Here is a 15,893-nt window from a genome sequence, read left to right as displayed (position 1 = left end):
CCTTTGTAGAATAACCTCTGATCCTAGACAGCTTCTTCCAACAAGGTCATTAGTGAGAAGCTTTCCCTCTCTTCCCTGCCACCGTATCAGAGGCATTCATGAATTGCAGTGGATGAATCCATGCAAATTTGGCTGATATCTTCTATGACAAACGCACAACTTTCCAGCAAAACAGCTCTCCCTACTCTTAAATCAGAGTTGGAAAACAAACAGCATCCCTGCAGGATATTTGTTTGTGTGTCGCAAGAAAAGCAGATTTTGAATTTGGTGCAAAATGGTGCACAGGCACATACATGCTCGCACTACCACTTCAGGCTCCTGAGTGAGACACATGCTCTTCTTGTCACAAAATGCAGAAAACAGGAAATTAGTCCAATGCACCGCTTTCCTAGGGTATCACTTCCTGGGGTTTCAAAGCAAGCTTCATAGACTATTCCATGACTGAACAACTGTATTTTAGGGTGATAGAGGGAAAAGCACTTAGGAGAAAGTGCTGGCCCCAAAATCCAACTTTCCCAGCATCCCACTTCCACCTCTAACACTGAAATGCCAAATGAATTCCAGCAGCCATAAAGCAGAGTATTTTCCAAGCTGTAGCTTCTTCTGTCTGAGGAACACTTGGAGACAGAACAAACACCTTGGTACTGAGTGGTGGGTTAGGTGTTTGTCCGAGGTCATCCAGTTCCTTTTGAACCTACACAGACCCACTGTAACTGGGTACTATGGATGCTAAACACTTGCAGCTCCACCACCTACTGCATGAAGAGCACTACTCAGGACTGCTCAGTCTGAACTACAGCTTGATGATGGCATTTGAAGCACATCTATGAATGCAGGACAACCCTGCCTTGCCTCCCCCAGTCACAAATATTTTCTGTGCCATTTAGAATCCTGGAGAGGATTGTGATGGCTCTCCTCCGCTGACTCTTGGGCAACCTGTAAATCACACTCCAGATTCCCATAGAAAATCTACTGCACGGCTTTGGTGACCTTTGCTCTCCTCTCTGTGCCTTTCACAGCACTCCAAAACTCCACTAATGACCTCCCCACATTAAACAATTAACCCAGTGTATTTCTAAGCTGCTTTGTAACTTTTCCTTTCTCATCCACCCTTTCAATACTACTGTTTTACCACATGGCTGCATAATAGCTCTACAAGCCATTGCAACTCCAGGTGTCTCCCTCACCTTTATCATCACCTTCTTCAGAAGTAAACTCTATCATCGACTTCTTCAGAAGAAAACTCCAAGGTACTTCAGAAGACTTTCTTTCTCAGAAGCCACGTTGACTCTTCCCCATTTCACCCCATGTCCAACAGCAGTTCTAGTTCTCTAAAATACTTTTCACTACTTCTGGCATAGATGCCACATTTTATGAACAGTTCTTATATGTCCTCTAGACTCAAAAACACCACAAGGAAAATGGTAGGTGTGGTGCCACCTACCATTCATCTGATGTCAGAAATTTGAAGCAAAAAGGTGGCACATCATGCTTGGCAGAAGCAACATTTCATTCACTAAACTTCCTCAAAACTCCTGGATGAGGTCCTGTCACCATCTCTCAACACCTGCCCATCTTGACAGCCTGTGCTGTAAACTCTCTGGCCAGCCCTTGTAGTTTCAGTGTCTTTTAATAACTCTGGCAATACCTACTTATGGAAAGAAAGCATAATACTCTATTACATTTGCCTTTTTCTTACCTTCAAATTTTTTTTTCCACTCATGCATGTGTTTTCACAGTCCCTGTAGGACTGAAGCAGAATGCAAGAAAATGCCACAGCATTCAGAAGCAAAACCCAATAATAGGAGGCAGAAGTGACAAGATTGATTGCTCACTTGACTCCTGTCTGAATATTCTGAGATAACTTTTTAAAAAATGCATACATTGAAAAAACAAATAGACAAACTATACCTCATCTTTTTTAAAGTATATGCAAAGACTGAACACAAAGAAAGAAATTATTAAGGAAACATGCTTATCTCAAAAGACGTAAAAATAATTGGTGTATTATTTCCTTGAAGACTTGGGGTAAAGACTGTTTCAAAATAAATTAATTATATATGACATTGATGCGCACATTCTACCTTCCATTTTTACTCAATTTTTGCTTGTCTTTGTTCTTTAAAGATTAATCTGGTGATACTTTGCTCAGGCCGCACATTTTGAGGAGCAAACCATTCCCTCACAGTGAACCTACTCAGCAGGTTCACTCAGTGAATCTTCAGTGACCAGAAGGGTACCTACTATCATCACAAGATGTGTCAGTTCAACATAATATAATATAATATAATAATAATAATGTGCCTGCTGAACATAATAGTACTGGAAAGCTGATCTTACAAACTTCAGTCAAGAGACTCTACAGGAGAAGCAATTGAATACTCTCAACTAAATATTTCTGCTAACAGGGAGAAAAGGGCTATTACTGACTAACAACTGCAATGAAAGCAGTATAAGCAAAACAAGGAAAATACACAGTTAACTAGTTTGCAAGATACTACACAGCAGGAATCATACACACATCTATTAAGTAGTTTTGTTCACATTCCTCATGAAGGATTACCATCCCCCTGACAAAGCTGAACAATCAGGAGTACTTCCATAAAAATCTTACCTTCTCATGTTTTCCCAATACTATTGAATTTTGGAGGCAGAAAGCCAAGATGCCACAAAATTTGTCATGCATTTAGAAACAAACGTCAACTATTTATGCTTACAAATATATTTGGGACTATATCCCTTAGTGCATCTTCCTCTTTTTCTTAATTTTTAAAACATCAGTATACAGGAAAGAAAGCAAAGGGACAATACAAGTATGATAACAATTTATAGAGAAGATAAGAGTTTTATTCAGAACTACTGTTCTGAAGACTTGCAGCTTCTAGTATTTCAAAGTTATACAACAAATGCTAAAGGTCCATTCAAGGTCCATTTTCTCAATATCATACAGTCATAAAATGTTTTGCCACATTGGCATTGACTGTAAGCTGCAACATGTGAGCATCACCTTCTCTTACAGAATGTGTCCTGGTGAACAACAGTCTCATTGAAAACTGTGGCTAGGAGAAGCCTTACCTTCTCTTCCTGATGTGCTCTGTTGGCATTTTCCATCTGAAAGCTGTGCAAGGACTGGATTTTGTCGATCTGCTGTCGCTGCTTCTCAAGCTCCCCTTGGAATTCATTCTTTTTTTGCTCCACAGCGCCTCTCTCTGCTGCTGCCCTGCGGACTTTGCCTTCCAGATCCATGATTCGAACCTGAGGAAGAGCAAACAGAAATGTTTCCCCCTTGCCATGATCTTGCCCAATATATTCAAGGAATAGCAAATTTCACATCTCTAACAATGCTGATATCATGAAACTCCTGTGTCAGCCAGACATACTAGTCATAAATACAGACAAACACCTCCCCAGTTCAATGTAAATTAACAGAAGTTAGTGTTTTGTAGAGACTGTCAAAATTTCAGTTAAAGATGAGAAAAATTAAAAGCTCAGTACTTGAGATTAAAAATTCCCAAAACACAAACATAAAAAAGGATTAGAAGAACAAGGTCAAACAATTTTTTTAATTTAGCCGACACAATTCTGACAGCCCTACACTTCTCAGTGTTGACCCCAAACAAATTCAGTGTGAAAACTCAGCTCTCAAATCAATCTGGTTTCCTGGAAGAGCTAGAAAAGAGGAAGGACAACACTCCCCAACTTTTACATGAACAATTCATGTATGGCTATTATACAAAGACATATATGAAAAAATTCATTCATAAACAGAAAATCATCATTCTTCTTGACTGCTCAAAAAGCAACTACAGGGAGAGGAGAGGGAGAGGCTATGATATATGATATAATGTAATTTGTGTAAAGTTGTAAATTAATGTAGAATAAGCAATGTTTGTATGAATAAAATAATAAAAAACTTGAAAACCAAAAGCTGCGAAGGGAGGAATAGGGATGGCTTAATTGTAACACTGTAACTGCCAACAAAAGCTGAAGAACTAGGCTTTGCAAGACAACAGACGTAGCCGCGGTGGAGATGGCTTTGTCCAGGGAACACCCAAACGATAAGAGCCCGATAAGTACCCACGACTAAGATAACCAGAGCCATGGGGAAAAAATACATCTGAATGCCCGTTTCCAGTAAACCAAAATCTGCAAGTTACATCTCAATTCCATCTCCCTGCAAACCTGAACTTGCCTTCATCAAAATTCATCGTCTCCCGGAATATAGTTCTGTCCAACCCAACGCAGTGAAAGAAAACCACATGAATATGCGGAACAACGAAAGAAGACAAACACCTCCGCTCCAGGTAAAAAAAAAACTGTATAAAAACTAGGCTGACCAAGGAAGTTTTGTGAACACTGGAGGGTCTGATACAACAGAGATCAGATCATAGTGTGTTCACCTGGCGCCGACCCCGGGCTCGGCGCTGTCCCTTTCTTTGATTGTGGCTATCGAGGACCGTATTTCGGTCCCAAATAAATATCGCTTATTTTAATCATATTTAATTCGGCTTGATCTCGTTTTTATCTATAACAACTGGGACAGTAACTCTGCTCACATGCCACTTCACAGTGGTATGGGGCTCTGTTTTGGATTCGTAGTGAATACAGGTTGATAAGATAAAATATGTTTTCTTATTGCAGAGCAGGGCTTGCAAAAGCCAATGACTTTTCTGCTTTGCGTGCTGGCACAATGGCGAGGAAGTTGGGGGTGCTTGGGAGGGGACAAAAAACAGACGATGGCATTTGTCACGTCTTTAATGTGAAACAGCACAAGACAGCTGAATGTTTTGTGAGAGCAGAAGTAACAAGTTATCAAACATGCAGATGTGTTCGAGTTTTGGGTTCCTCTCATGTACGAATAGGCATTCCCCTCATCCCCCCAATCTCCCACTACTGAGAAGCAACGACTGTAAAATCTGTGAAAGTTCCTACAACAAGCTGAAGTTCCTGACTTGCCATATGAAGGAGAACCATCCTCCTTGTGAACTATATTTATTACTTGCATAAATACAAAGTGACACGCAGAGCAAAAGGAACGTTACCTGCAGGTCCATGCTTCGAGAACTTGCAATCCAGTAATTGAAACCCAATACAATTATGCATGCCACAAGTGCAGCCATGAGGAGTGGTGGAGACTTCATCCCGTGACAGCTGTTTCCTAGTCCTACCGTGTCAACGAAAGAACAAACTGGAAGAACCCCAGCAAGTAAGTAAACCTGCAATATAAAAAGGGCATATTATACTGCATCCTCCATCACAGCTATTTTGTATGCACAAAAAACTTTCTTTGCAATAGTGCAACAGCTATCAGCTGACACAATTACATCCAGCAAGGAAAGTAAATGCATTAGTGTTGACCTGTCTAGATATTTCCATCTGAAAGGCAAAGAGAGGTCATCACACTCTTATTAGCTTGTGCATAGAGCTTCACATGGTCTTGAGGGGGATGTCTTGAATACTCCTAACAATATAATGAAAATCTGCAACAAACCAAACCAGCCATCCTTTCATCATACATCTACCTGAAAATCTACACAGATGACATTGGGCTAGATGACAGATTGCTTTTTACCTAATTTACTCAGAAAACTAATTTAGTCATGATGTTTGAGAAGTAATTTACACTTTGTCCTGGTTTGAAAAAGACAGGTATGTGTGCTAGGGAAACACAGGGCTTTCCCTTGGAATGGAACTAGTAAATCCCTCCCTCTGAATTAGTACAATTTTGAAATTAAGCTGCTCTCAGGCAAAGATATGGGGATAGGAATAACAGTGCTTTACTAGTATATCTAACAAGACAAACAAAAAAACAACAACTATGAAATTAATAACAAACAGAGCAGTAACCCAATTCCAGTCCCTCTTGGCCACAGGCACCCTTCCCCGTGCTGCAGCTACCAGTGGTGGGCAGGGGCAGATCCCACACAGCTAGAGTGGCACCGGGGGTGATGGCAGCAGTATCTCAGGTGGGAAAGGGAAGGAGGAGAGACTTCGGTCACAGCGTCAGTCCTGATGCTCTGACAGGATGCTTGGAGATAGCAGGCTGAAGTGAGAAGGCATCCAAGCAGGGCAGCAGTGCAGAGTCCAGCAACAGAAGAGGCAGCTCCCAGCATAGGGATGGCAGTGAGAGTAGCAGCAGCAACCTTTCTCCTCCGGCTCTTGGACTCCAACAGCGACAGAGCAACTGCCTCCCAGCCTCCTTTACCTGCTTCTAATCTTCTAACCCCACCCTTCCCCCCCACCACCCTCCAAAAGAAAACTCCCAAAAAAGCAGGGGGGCTCTCCCTCAATGCATTAATATAAATATGAGCAGACGCTCCATTGATTGCAATGTTACATTGCAGTAAGTTTTCTCCATTTTCATCCTCAGTTGCTTTGTCTGCTCATACAGAAAACAAATAATGAATTAGCAGTGCCAGAGATACCCCTGGTTGTTACTGAGACTTGAGTTACAGACCATCTTAAAAGATAGGCAGGGGCAAAGAGTACTTGCAATTCTCTTTGAAATAGGCTAAGCTGATGTTGTGATGTGGTAAAATCTGGTACTACTAAGCCAAATGGTACCTAGCTTTATGAATCCTCAAACTCCACTGGGAATCTTGGCTGCAGTTTATAGAATATTTCTCCCTTGTAAATTGAAATTAAGTTTTTTTCTTTCTGCACTCCTGCAGGCAAAAGACGGCAAAAATAAACTCAGAAAACCAAGTAGACAGCAAATATATATGCATCACAAGACACTACTTAAATCTAAAATGGGTAAATTTACTAGTAACCCATTGTACAAGTACTCAAGATACATACTCTTAAACAAAGCAACCTCTTCCCTACTGTTGCAATGCACAGGTGGCAATGTTTTAAAAGTTAATAAATAATACCAACTTTCAAAGGACTTACACATGAACACACACTGTAAACACAGGGAAAGAATGTGATGCCAGCACTTCACAGGTACCAGAAATGTGGATTTTGCAGTACATCCAGCACATAAGTCGTTCAACAGCTCACCTATACCTCAGTGTCCACTTGCATTCTATGCAAAATTCCCTCTTAGCAGTCAAGATAGATTACATCTTCTCTTTTCTTAGCAGGCAGTGCACAATACTGACAGATTCACAAAGGTTTCAAATCTGTGTTTACTTGAAAAGCTTTCTAATTTGTGTTTGAGGGTGGAACAGAGAATATAAGACTAAAATGTAGCTTCCTGAATATGTTGCCTCTTTGTAAACACACATACACCACAAAACAATCCAAAACAGTGTGCAAAAAATGTCTAACACCTGAGACTGGAGTTTCTTGACTAAAGGAAACTCCAGCTAAGGGACACATGCAGCACAGCTCCAGTGGACATTCACAGGGACACATACAGTTAGGGTCAACACTAAGAACCAGAGGCATGGAAATGAACCATACCTTTTTTTTTTTCTAGTAAAGCAAAAAATTAAGATGCAGTACATTAAAACAAATACAGAGACATGCACAAATTTCCAGTAGAAAGCTATGAATTCCAGAAAAACATACATCTTGCACAGACTATTTTCCTACTGTGACATCCTAGAAGAAGAAGCTGAGAAGTACAGAGCCACCATGTCTTACACACGATCCCTGAAAATCAAGACCCCAGATTTTTAGAGCAGCAAAAATGAGAGCACAAGGGGCATGATTAGCACTTCCATCTCAGCAAAGAACAGGAGAATTTATTTACTTTTGTGTACCAGAATAAAATATTGTATTTCAAAAAAGGTCTGTCAGAACCCATCATGAAGTCATCTGTATCCTATTCTTAGCTGTAAGAGTAGGTACACTGGACACATAGAAAAACTACCAACATGGCACTGCAAGATGCAGTGTTTCATTTCAGCTGTAACTTCAATAAAATAACCCATGTTTTCCTCATAGCTGTCATAAATAGAGAAAACTATTCACATTATCAGTGGTAACAGCCTGCACTGTAATTTATCTACTAGATAAATATATGGGACCAACTGTTTAACTCAAATTTTCAGAGGTAAAGCAGCTATATTGTTCAAAGAAAGAATGGTCAGTTCACCATGCAGTTTAAAGCACAGGCACCAAACCATGTTAGAAAATGCCAACGCACCTAGATAGCAGACAAATCTGGCAGGATCAGCACCTTTTCTGCTATTTTTAGCTGTTAAAAACAAACAGGCAAATAAGCACCGATTTCACTAAAGCATATTTTACTTCAACACATTGCTCTTTCTAGAAAAGCCAGTGTTGTTCACCTTTAAATAATTTATATTAATTAAGAATATATTTTTCTACTGAAAAGGAGGAAAAGCAAAAGGAAGAGGAAAGGCATGAAAGACAGAAGGATCTTCCATTTGCATACTGCAAATCCAAAACTTTATCTCAGTTGCAATATTGATATTCCCTCTCTCATCAGCTTAAAAAATAAAAACCATTTAACTTTCTGCTGTGGATAAACACACACATATTTTGGAGGAGAGAGAAGCAAATCAGCTCAATAAGAACATTTACATGAAAATCTGTTTGCACATGTTGTTTTCCAGGAAACATCTGGTCTGGCATAGTTATTTGAGTTGAATTTAAAATAAGGTTCTGATTTTATGGGTAAGAAAGTAATTTTACTGAAGATTAAATTCAACAATGTCCATGGCAATTGTAAAAATAAACACACTTATAAAATTCCCGACTTCTGAACATCAGATTTCATTCTTCTGTTTTGCCAACCTAGTGGTGCTTAATTGAGAAGATGTTTTAGACTCTGACATACTCAAGCAAATTAACATACCTTTAGTTCCCACAGTGAGCAATTCTTTCTTTTATTGTACTTAGCTGAAGTAGGTGATCTAGTATCCAGCAATTCCACTATAGATAAGCAACAACGTCACCAACCAAGCCTCAACACCAACACACTAGGGATAAAGACAAAACAAAATGGTGCATTTCAGACTCCCAGAAGGAAAGCCAGGTCTCTCTGCTCACAGGGTTCAGCTCTTCCATAAGACTGCGAAGCAGAAACCAGAAAAGATGAAAAATTCAATAGACACAGAGCAGAAGAGCAAAAATGTTCCTTGCCTGTTAACCACCTCCTCTACCACCCACCCACTGCATGGTACAAAACCAGCATAAGCCACAGGAGCATCTAAGGACCAACCACGACTGAAGCAGCCACTGAAAAGTGAAGGCACAGCTTCTTGGAGGTCCGAGTACTTGCAACTCTGAGTAAGGACAAAGTCTTACTAAAACCCCTGTCAAAAGCAGAGCCACAAACAGAAACAAGAGATTAAAACCAAAAAACAAAAAACAAAACACAAACAAACAAAAAAAAGCCCCAACAAGGACCTAAGGCTAACACACAGCACAGAGGTCACACAGTCCCATCCCAACCAGACTGGATCAGAATGTGGAAACCTCCTCCCACCAAAGGAGCCCCTCAGACAGAGGGTGGTGCTATCCTCACCTAGTGCAGATTCTTTTCCAGCCTCCCACTGAGCTTCTGAAAGAAATCACCTTTTTTTCAGATATTGTGATGAAATTCCTACTCTGATTGCTTGAATTAAAGCATACTGGACTAACCAAGCAAGATAATCAAAACTTCTTCCATTGAGAAGTTAGTTAGTTATACCCAGATACAACTAAATCAGACTAAAGGGTACTAGAACTTGAGTTTTATTTTTTAAAAAACAATTAAATGAAATTGGAAAATTAAGTAATTCTTTAAAAAGTGAATCAGAGAGCAAACATTTGTGTGCCTGGTCTTCAAAAATAAAAAGATTACCGGACTGGGTGAAAATGGAGTGCAAAAAAAAAAAAAAAAGAGTCAAACCCTTTCAGTTTTCACTTTAAAATGGTTAATGCACAGTAGTGGTTATCTTTGAAAGAGAGATCCGGTTGGTTCTTACAGCAGGATCTTACAAGTACCACTATTCACAGCCCCTTGGTGAGAGCCAGCTATAGCCAGCAGCAACCTTTATGCTTTCAAAGTTGCACAGACTGTACATGGGGGTCAAGGAACTGTACACCATCACAAAACAGAGTATGCAGATTCATATACTCTGCAGCAACACTGTCTGAAGGTGGGTTTTCTTTTTCAATTTGCAAGTTAAAAGAGGTCAAACAAACATTTTTCCAACGGAGACTTAAAGTTTGTGCACTGAACTCAAGTCTGCTGATCATGAATTTTCTATATGCCTTTCACAGGAATTTACAAACTGCAGGAAGAAAAGAAAAAACACCCTAAAACTTTGGATGAATGTCACAGAGTGACTATTTACCCAAATTATCAAGTTACACTTCTTACAGGAAGGGAAGGGCATTTTCACCACAACACATTCAGCAACTTCACTCTCATCCTGCTCAGGAACCATTTAACTCAAGACAGTCAGTCCAGGTCCCAGGTCTTCCTTTTCTAATGCATTTCAAAACAGAAGTAACAGATCAGAAAAACATGAAAAAACTAAAAATACACTATCTGTCCAAAGAGAGGGTCACTGTTACCATTTGTTCACTAATCACTTTTCAGCTCAAGTCTCTCTTCTTTCAAATGACTACTTTACAAGAAGCCAACAATAAAGCACCCTCAATTCCCTTTATCTGATTAAAAAGAATTCCCAAACAGGTATGCGGCAAAACAGAAGCTAGAGGTTTAAGGTCAGTACCTATCTCAACGACAGAAGTTGGCTAACCAAAATTAACTTCATAAAATGTTCTGGAATACCTGGACATGTTGCCTAGGTGCACTTTTAGATAATAGTATTACCACTGAAAACACTGTGTACGAAAACAAAATTAAATAAGCAAACTTATACACCTGGACTTTCCCCAGAGTTAGTCAGACTGCTCACTTATTTTTACGAATATATTTTGTTGCTGGTATTTTTCGCATATAACATGAACTACCTTGTTAAGATCACAATTAATCTTATCTTAAATGAAGATTGTGAAACAGAGTACAGTAAGTTTAGATATGTGATGAGAAACTCAGTAAATTGCTACCATTTCCCCACCACTGCAAAACCACACGTATGGTTTGACTGTAAAACACGCTGACCTTCTACCAGGAGAAAAAAAAAATTCAGCATTATGAACAGTTCTTTAAAAGCAAAGTGCTATTAAGATGTAAGATGAAAGGTCACTCAAAAAAAGTAAACTCAAGAGCAATATTTTCTAAAAATCTGATCAGCTACTCCTATCCTCATGCTGACAAGGGAATCCAACAAAGTAAAACTAGGCAAATCTCCCGAATGCAAGCGATAAACAGTGTCTACTCTGTACTCAACAGCCGCACCAAAATTTCTAAAGAGTCGGGGTTAACACTTTTCCAAGCAGAGGTGGGAAGGCCTCTGGAGGCATAAACTTTTGCAATGCCATGGCTCCCCTGAGCGGCGGCAAGGCCTCGGCAGCTCTGCCCGTGGGGAGGGAAAGCAGGGAGCAGGATGCCGCAGGGCTGGCTCGGGAGGAGGAGGAGGAGGAGGAGGAGGATGGTGAACAGCCTCAGGCCAGCGCCCGGGCTGCGACAAACCACGGAGGGGCACCTGGCCCGACCCTTCCCGGGAAGGTAGCCGGGAGGTATCTCACACCTGCACTGATTTCTAACACTGTTATTTCTAACTCCGCTGAGAATATCCAGAGATGTTTCCGGCTCAAGAGCCTTAAGAGGAAAGGCCGGCTGAAGAAACGCGAAAAAGCTACCAGCGTCCGGCAGGCGCGCCAGCTGAGCCCTGGCGATACCTCTGTGAGCACGCCGGCGGCGACCGCGAAGTGCCCGTGTGGGGCCGCCCCTCACGGCCGGGACCGCCCGAGCCGAGCCGAGCCGAACCGAGCCGAGCTGAGCCGAGCCAAACTGAGCTGAGCCGAGCCGAGCCCGGCGGGGCGCAGCCGAGCCCGGCGGGGCGCAGCCGGCACAGCTGCAGCCCGGCCACCCTCACGTCCCACCACCCACACGGCCCGCCCGGCGGCCTCACCTCGCCGCGCCGCCGGCTGCTCCCGCTGCGCCCGTCGCCCGCGGCAAAGGAGAGCGGCGGCAGCAGGGCAGGACGGGGCGGGGCGGGGCGAGGGGAAGCTCCCGCTCCGCCTCACACAACCCCGCCCCACACGACCCCTCCCCACACGACCCCACCCCACTCGGCCCCTTCCCGCTCGGCCCCTCTCCGTCCCGCCGGCGCCTCCGGCCGAGGAGCGCCCTGGGCTGGGCAGAGGCGTGCCGTGGCGCCCGCCCGCCCGCCAGGAAAACGCGGGGCAGCAGCTGCGGCAGCACCTACCGCCCCGCCTGCGCCGCTCCGCAGCCTCCGCCCCGCAGCCCTGCCTTCAGCACCGCTTCTGCTGAGCTCCACATTTCCTGCCTTGGCCACAGGAGTTTCAGCGTCTGGAAAGCGGCACGTAGGCGAAGCTGAGTCCGAAATCAGACTCAGGAAGCCTGTTTCAATGCCTATTTTTGACAATCAAATGGATGACGCTGGTATTTTCTTCATTTTAAAAGAAGGAAAATTAGTCAGTCTGTTTATTCCATGGTTGTCATTAACTCAGCTCTACACTTTCCGCTGTCTAGATGGAATCATGGAATTGTTTGGAAGGAACCTTAAAGACGATCTAGTTCCAGGGCAGGGACATCTTCCACTAAGCCCGGCTGCAGGAATCCATATTCTAAACGGCCTGGAAGCTGTGGGCATCCACCGCTTATCTGGGCATCCACAGCTCCTCCGGGCAGCCTGTTCAGTGCCTCACCACTCTCACAGTAAATAATTTCTTTCATAATTTTATAGCTTGTAAGATTTCCTTTCTAAATTTCTCCTCTTTCAGTTTGAAGCAACTCCTCTTTGTCGCTTCAGTACAGTTTGTAATGAAGAGTCCCTCTCCAGCTTCCCTGTAGGCCTCCTTCAAATACTGAAAGGCTGCTATGATGTCCACACAATCTTCTCTTTTCCAGGCTGAACAGACCCAAATTTCTCAGCCCAACCTACATGTTGTTTCTGCATTTTAGCTTTTGCAAGTGGAAGTTTAAAAAGCTGAATGAAAGCAGAATAGAAAAACTGGTGAAGCAGCAATTGTAGGCTCTGAAAAAAGCAATGTAATTTCTTTACATATATATATGTAAGTTTCTAACTGAACAAAGACCACAAACTCCACAAAAGTGACCTTCTGCATGTCAGAACATAATGCCAAATATGAGGCTTTCTTCCCATCTTCGAAGACTATTTAAAAGGTGATCAGTGTAACATCTGCACCTTAACCTTTTCATGGGAGAGAAGATATATTTATTATTGTATATTTTTTAAAAAACAACTCATGAAATAGCTTTGTCTAGACCAAAACCCAAAAATTTTCTTACAAATACACAATGGATCATATCTCACTAATTAGGGATTTAATTGATTTCCAAGTAGAATCTGCAATATTGATAAAAAGGTATCATTATTTTAAAAAAATAATGTATTTTAACAAGGAACTATCAAAACCACAAGGGCACATCTACATATGTTACACTGTAGAAAAATTAAGGATCTTAACATGATCTCTTAGGACCAGTGCTAGAAGCAATGTATGACTGTGCCTGAAAAGATTAGAAGTAAAGCAATTTGCAGAAGACTTCCGGAGATGCATCTCCTGAATAATTTGTAACTGAAAGAGAATGGGAGACTCTCAAAATTTTGTGGAAAAAAAAAAGATTACCTTCTACTATTTTTTATTTAATAACACGCTTCTTGGTTTTTTGTTTCTTGTTTTTGAGGGTTTTTTTTTGCTAAATGGTAAGTTAATTCTAGATGGTAAATCCAATTCTTGTTACTCTTTCACTGAAAAAGCATATCTAATTAGAAAATCAAGTACCTCTTCTTTTTTTCCCTCAAAAATACTGACATCTTTCTGCTAGAATATGATTGATGAAACAGTTCACATAACCACAGAATCGTAGGAGCTCTGGAGATGATCCAGCTCAACCCAAACTCTGCACAAGGCAGGGTCACCTAGAGCAGGTTAAAAATGAGCTCATCCAGGTGGATTCTGAATGTCTCCAGAGAAGGAGAATCCATGACAGGCCCTGGGCAGCCTGTTCCAGTCTTCTGTCACACTCAATGTAAAAGAAGTTGTTCCTCATGCTGAGGTGGAACCTCCTGTGTTTTAGTTTAGGGCCATTGTTTCTCCTTCTGTCTCTGGGCACCACTGAAGGGTCTGGCACCATCCTCTTGGTACCCACCTTTGAGATATTTATATGTGGCATTGGGATCCCCTCTGTTTTCTCTAAACAGGCTCAGCTCCTGTAGTTTCTCCTCAGAAGAGAAATGATCCAACTCCTGATCATGCTTGTGGCCTTCCACTGGATCCTCTTTAGTAACTCCTTTTACTGAGGAGCCCAGAACCAGACAAAGCACTCCAGAGATGGCCTCACTAGGGATGTGTAGAGGAGCAGGATCACACATCTTGACCTGCTGGCCACACTCTCCCCTGGAGATGAACTCCAGACTCTCCTGGCCACGAGGGCACTGCCAGCTCATGGACAGCCTGTGATCCACCGAGAGTCCCAGGTCCATTCCACAGAGCTGCTGTGCAGGAGCAGCCCCTGACCTGTGCTGGCTCTTGGGGCTGCTCCTGCCCAGGTGCAGAACTGGCACCAGCTCCTGTTGAACTCATTTTCTCTCGCCCAGCTCTCCAGATTATCAAGGTCCCACAGAATGGCAGCAGAACTTTCAGGTGGATCAGCCACTCCCTCAGTTTACACTGGCTAAGGACCAGGCACCCAGGGACACCATTCACTCAATTTCCACTGCTGTAACTGAGTAGAGGAGGTGGAAATAAAGGACTCACAAGTTGATATAAAAATCAGGAGAAAACACTTTAAGAGCATAAACAGGCTTAAACTTAAAAATATAAAGGGGAAAAAAACTGCTGCTCATGAGTATCCTTGTCAACAAATTCCACAGGGTCAAAGATTTCTGTAGGATTTCTGTAGGATTTTACAGCACTGAGAAATTGATCTCTGGATTCTATGTCGGGTAATTGATCACCTATGTTTTTGCTGCTCACCACTTGGTCCCCACTGCCACAAAGCAGCACCAGCAGTATTCAGCCCCTCTCTTCATTTGGGGAGCCAAAAAAGAAGCCACTGCTGCCACCTCTGTGCTTGTGCTTATAGCACAGCTGGCTAAAACCAGCTAAGCAGGCACAGTTTGCTGTGAACCATGCTGAGAGGGTGCCAGTCGCATGGCCCCAGCCATGACGCTGGCCAAACAGTGCTGGATGCATTGAAATTGGCCACAGTGACTACCTTGCCACCCCTGCTAAAAAGAATAGGGTGCACATTCTTCCTTCTTAAATATGTCATCACAGAGGTATTACCAGATTCTCTAATTGAGCCAGCAACACGTCTAACTTTAGAGCTGTCAGAGACTGGCTCTGCTGGATGCAGTTTCTCTCAGAAGCTGGTTCTGTGCCTTTCTCCATCCCCACCAAAAAAAGGGCTGTCTTAAACCAGCATGAGTGCCATCAGCTGAGGGTACTTACTAGCTAAGAGTATCTTCTATTCCCTTCCCAAGTTGAACAAAACTGGTTCCAGTATTGATCCCAGAGAATGCCACTGGCTGTTAGCCTCCAGGTAGACCTGCTCTGCTGATCACGACCCCCTGAGCTCTGCCATTCACCCAGTCCTTGATCCATCTCACTGTCCATTCCTCTAACCCACATTTCCTGAGCTTACTGAGAGGATGTTATGGGAGACAGTGTCAGAAGCCTTGCTGAAGCCAAGGCAGACAACAACCACTGTTCTCCCCTCACTGACCCATCCTGCCGTGCCACTACTGAAGCTTCTTAGATCAGTCAAGCATGAGTTCCCCTTGGTGAATCCATGATGACTACGCCCAATGACCTTGTTGTCCTCTACATGCCCAGGCATGACCTCCAGAATGAGCTGTTCTGTT

General features: G+C 42.6%; 1 protein-coding gene across 4 annotated transcripts in view; it reads right to left on the bottom strand.

Annotated features, from left to right (window-relative positions):
- Positions 1-12,006, bottom strand: part of GOLM1 (golgi membrane protein 1) — a 34,468-nt gene extending 22,462 nt beyond the window's left edge. The window contains exons 1-5 of one of the 4 annotated variants that reach the window (XM_079331095.1): positions 10,286-10,332; positions 9,446-9,481; positions 9,140-9,233; positions 5,043-5,216; positions 3,076-3,255 (exon numbers count right to left, since the gene is read on the bottom strand). In XM_079331095.1, coding sequence (XP_079187221.1) covers positions 3,076-3,255; positions 5,043-5,216; positions 9,140-9,233; positions 9,446-9,481; positions 10,286-10,317 — 516 coding nt within the window. In that variant the 5' untranslated portion in view covers positions 10,318-10,332. Of the gene's footprint in view, positions 1-3,075; positions 3,256-5,042; positions 5,217-5,358; positions 5,392-9,139; positions 9,234-9,445; positions 9,482-10,285; positions 10,333-11,926 lie in introns of those variants that run through there. The other 3 variants (XM_079331098.1, XM_079331097.1, XM_079331096.1) reach the window with 3 other exon arrangements.
- Between the last annotated feature and the right edge of the window lie 3,887 nt (positions 12,007-15,893).

Source organism: Erithacus rubecula (genome assembly GCF_903797595.1).
Source record: "Erithacus rubecula genome assembly, contig: SUPER_Z_unloc_2, whole genome shotgun sequence".
Classification (NCBI taxonomy): Eukaryota; Metazoa; Chordata; class Aves; order Passeriformes; family Muscicapidae; genus Erithacus; species Erithacus rubecula.
Note: the sequence above shows the minus strand (reverse complement) of the source record. Positions and strands in the feature narration are given on the sequence as shown.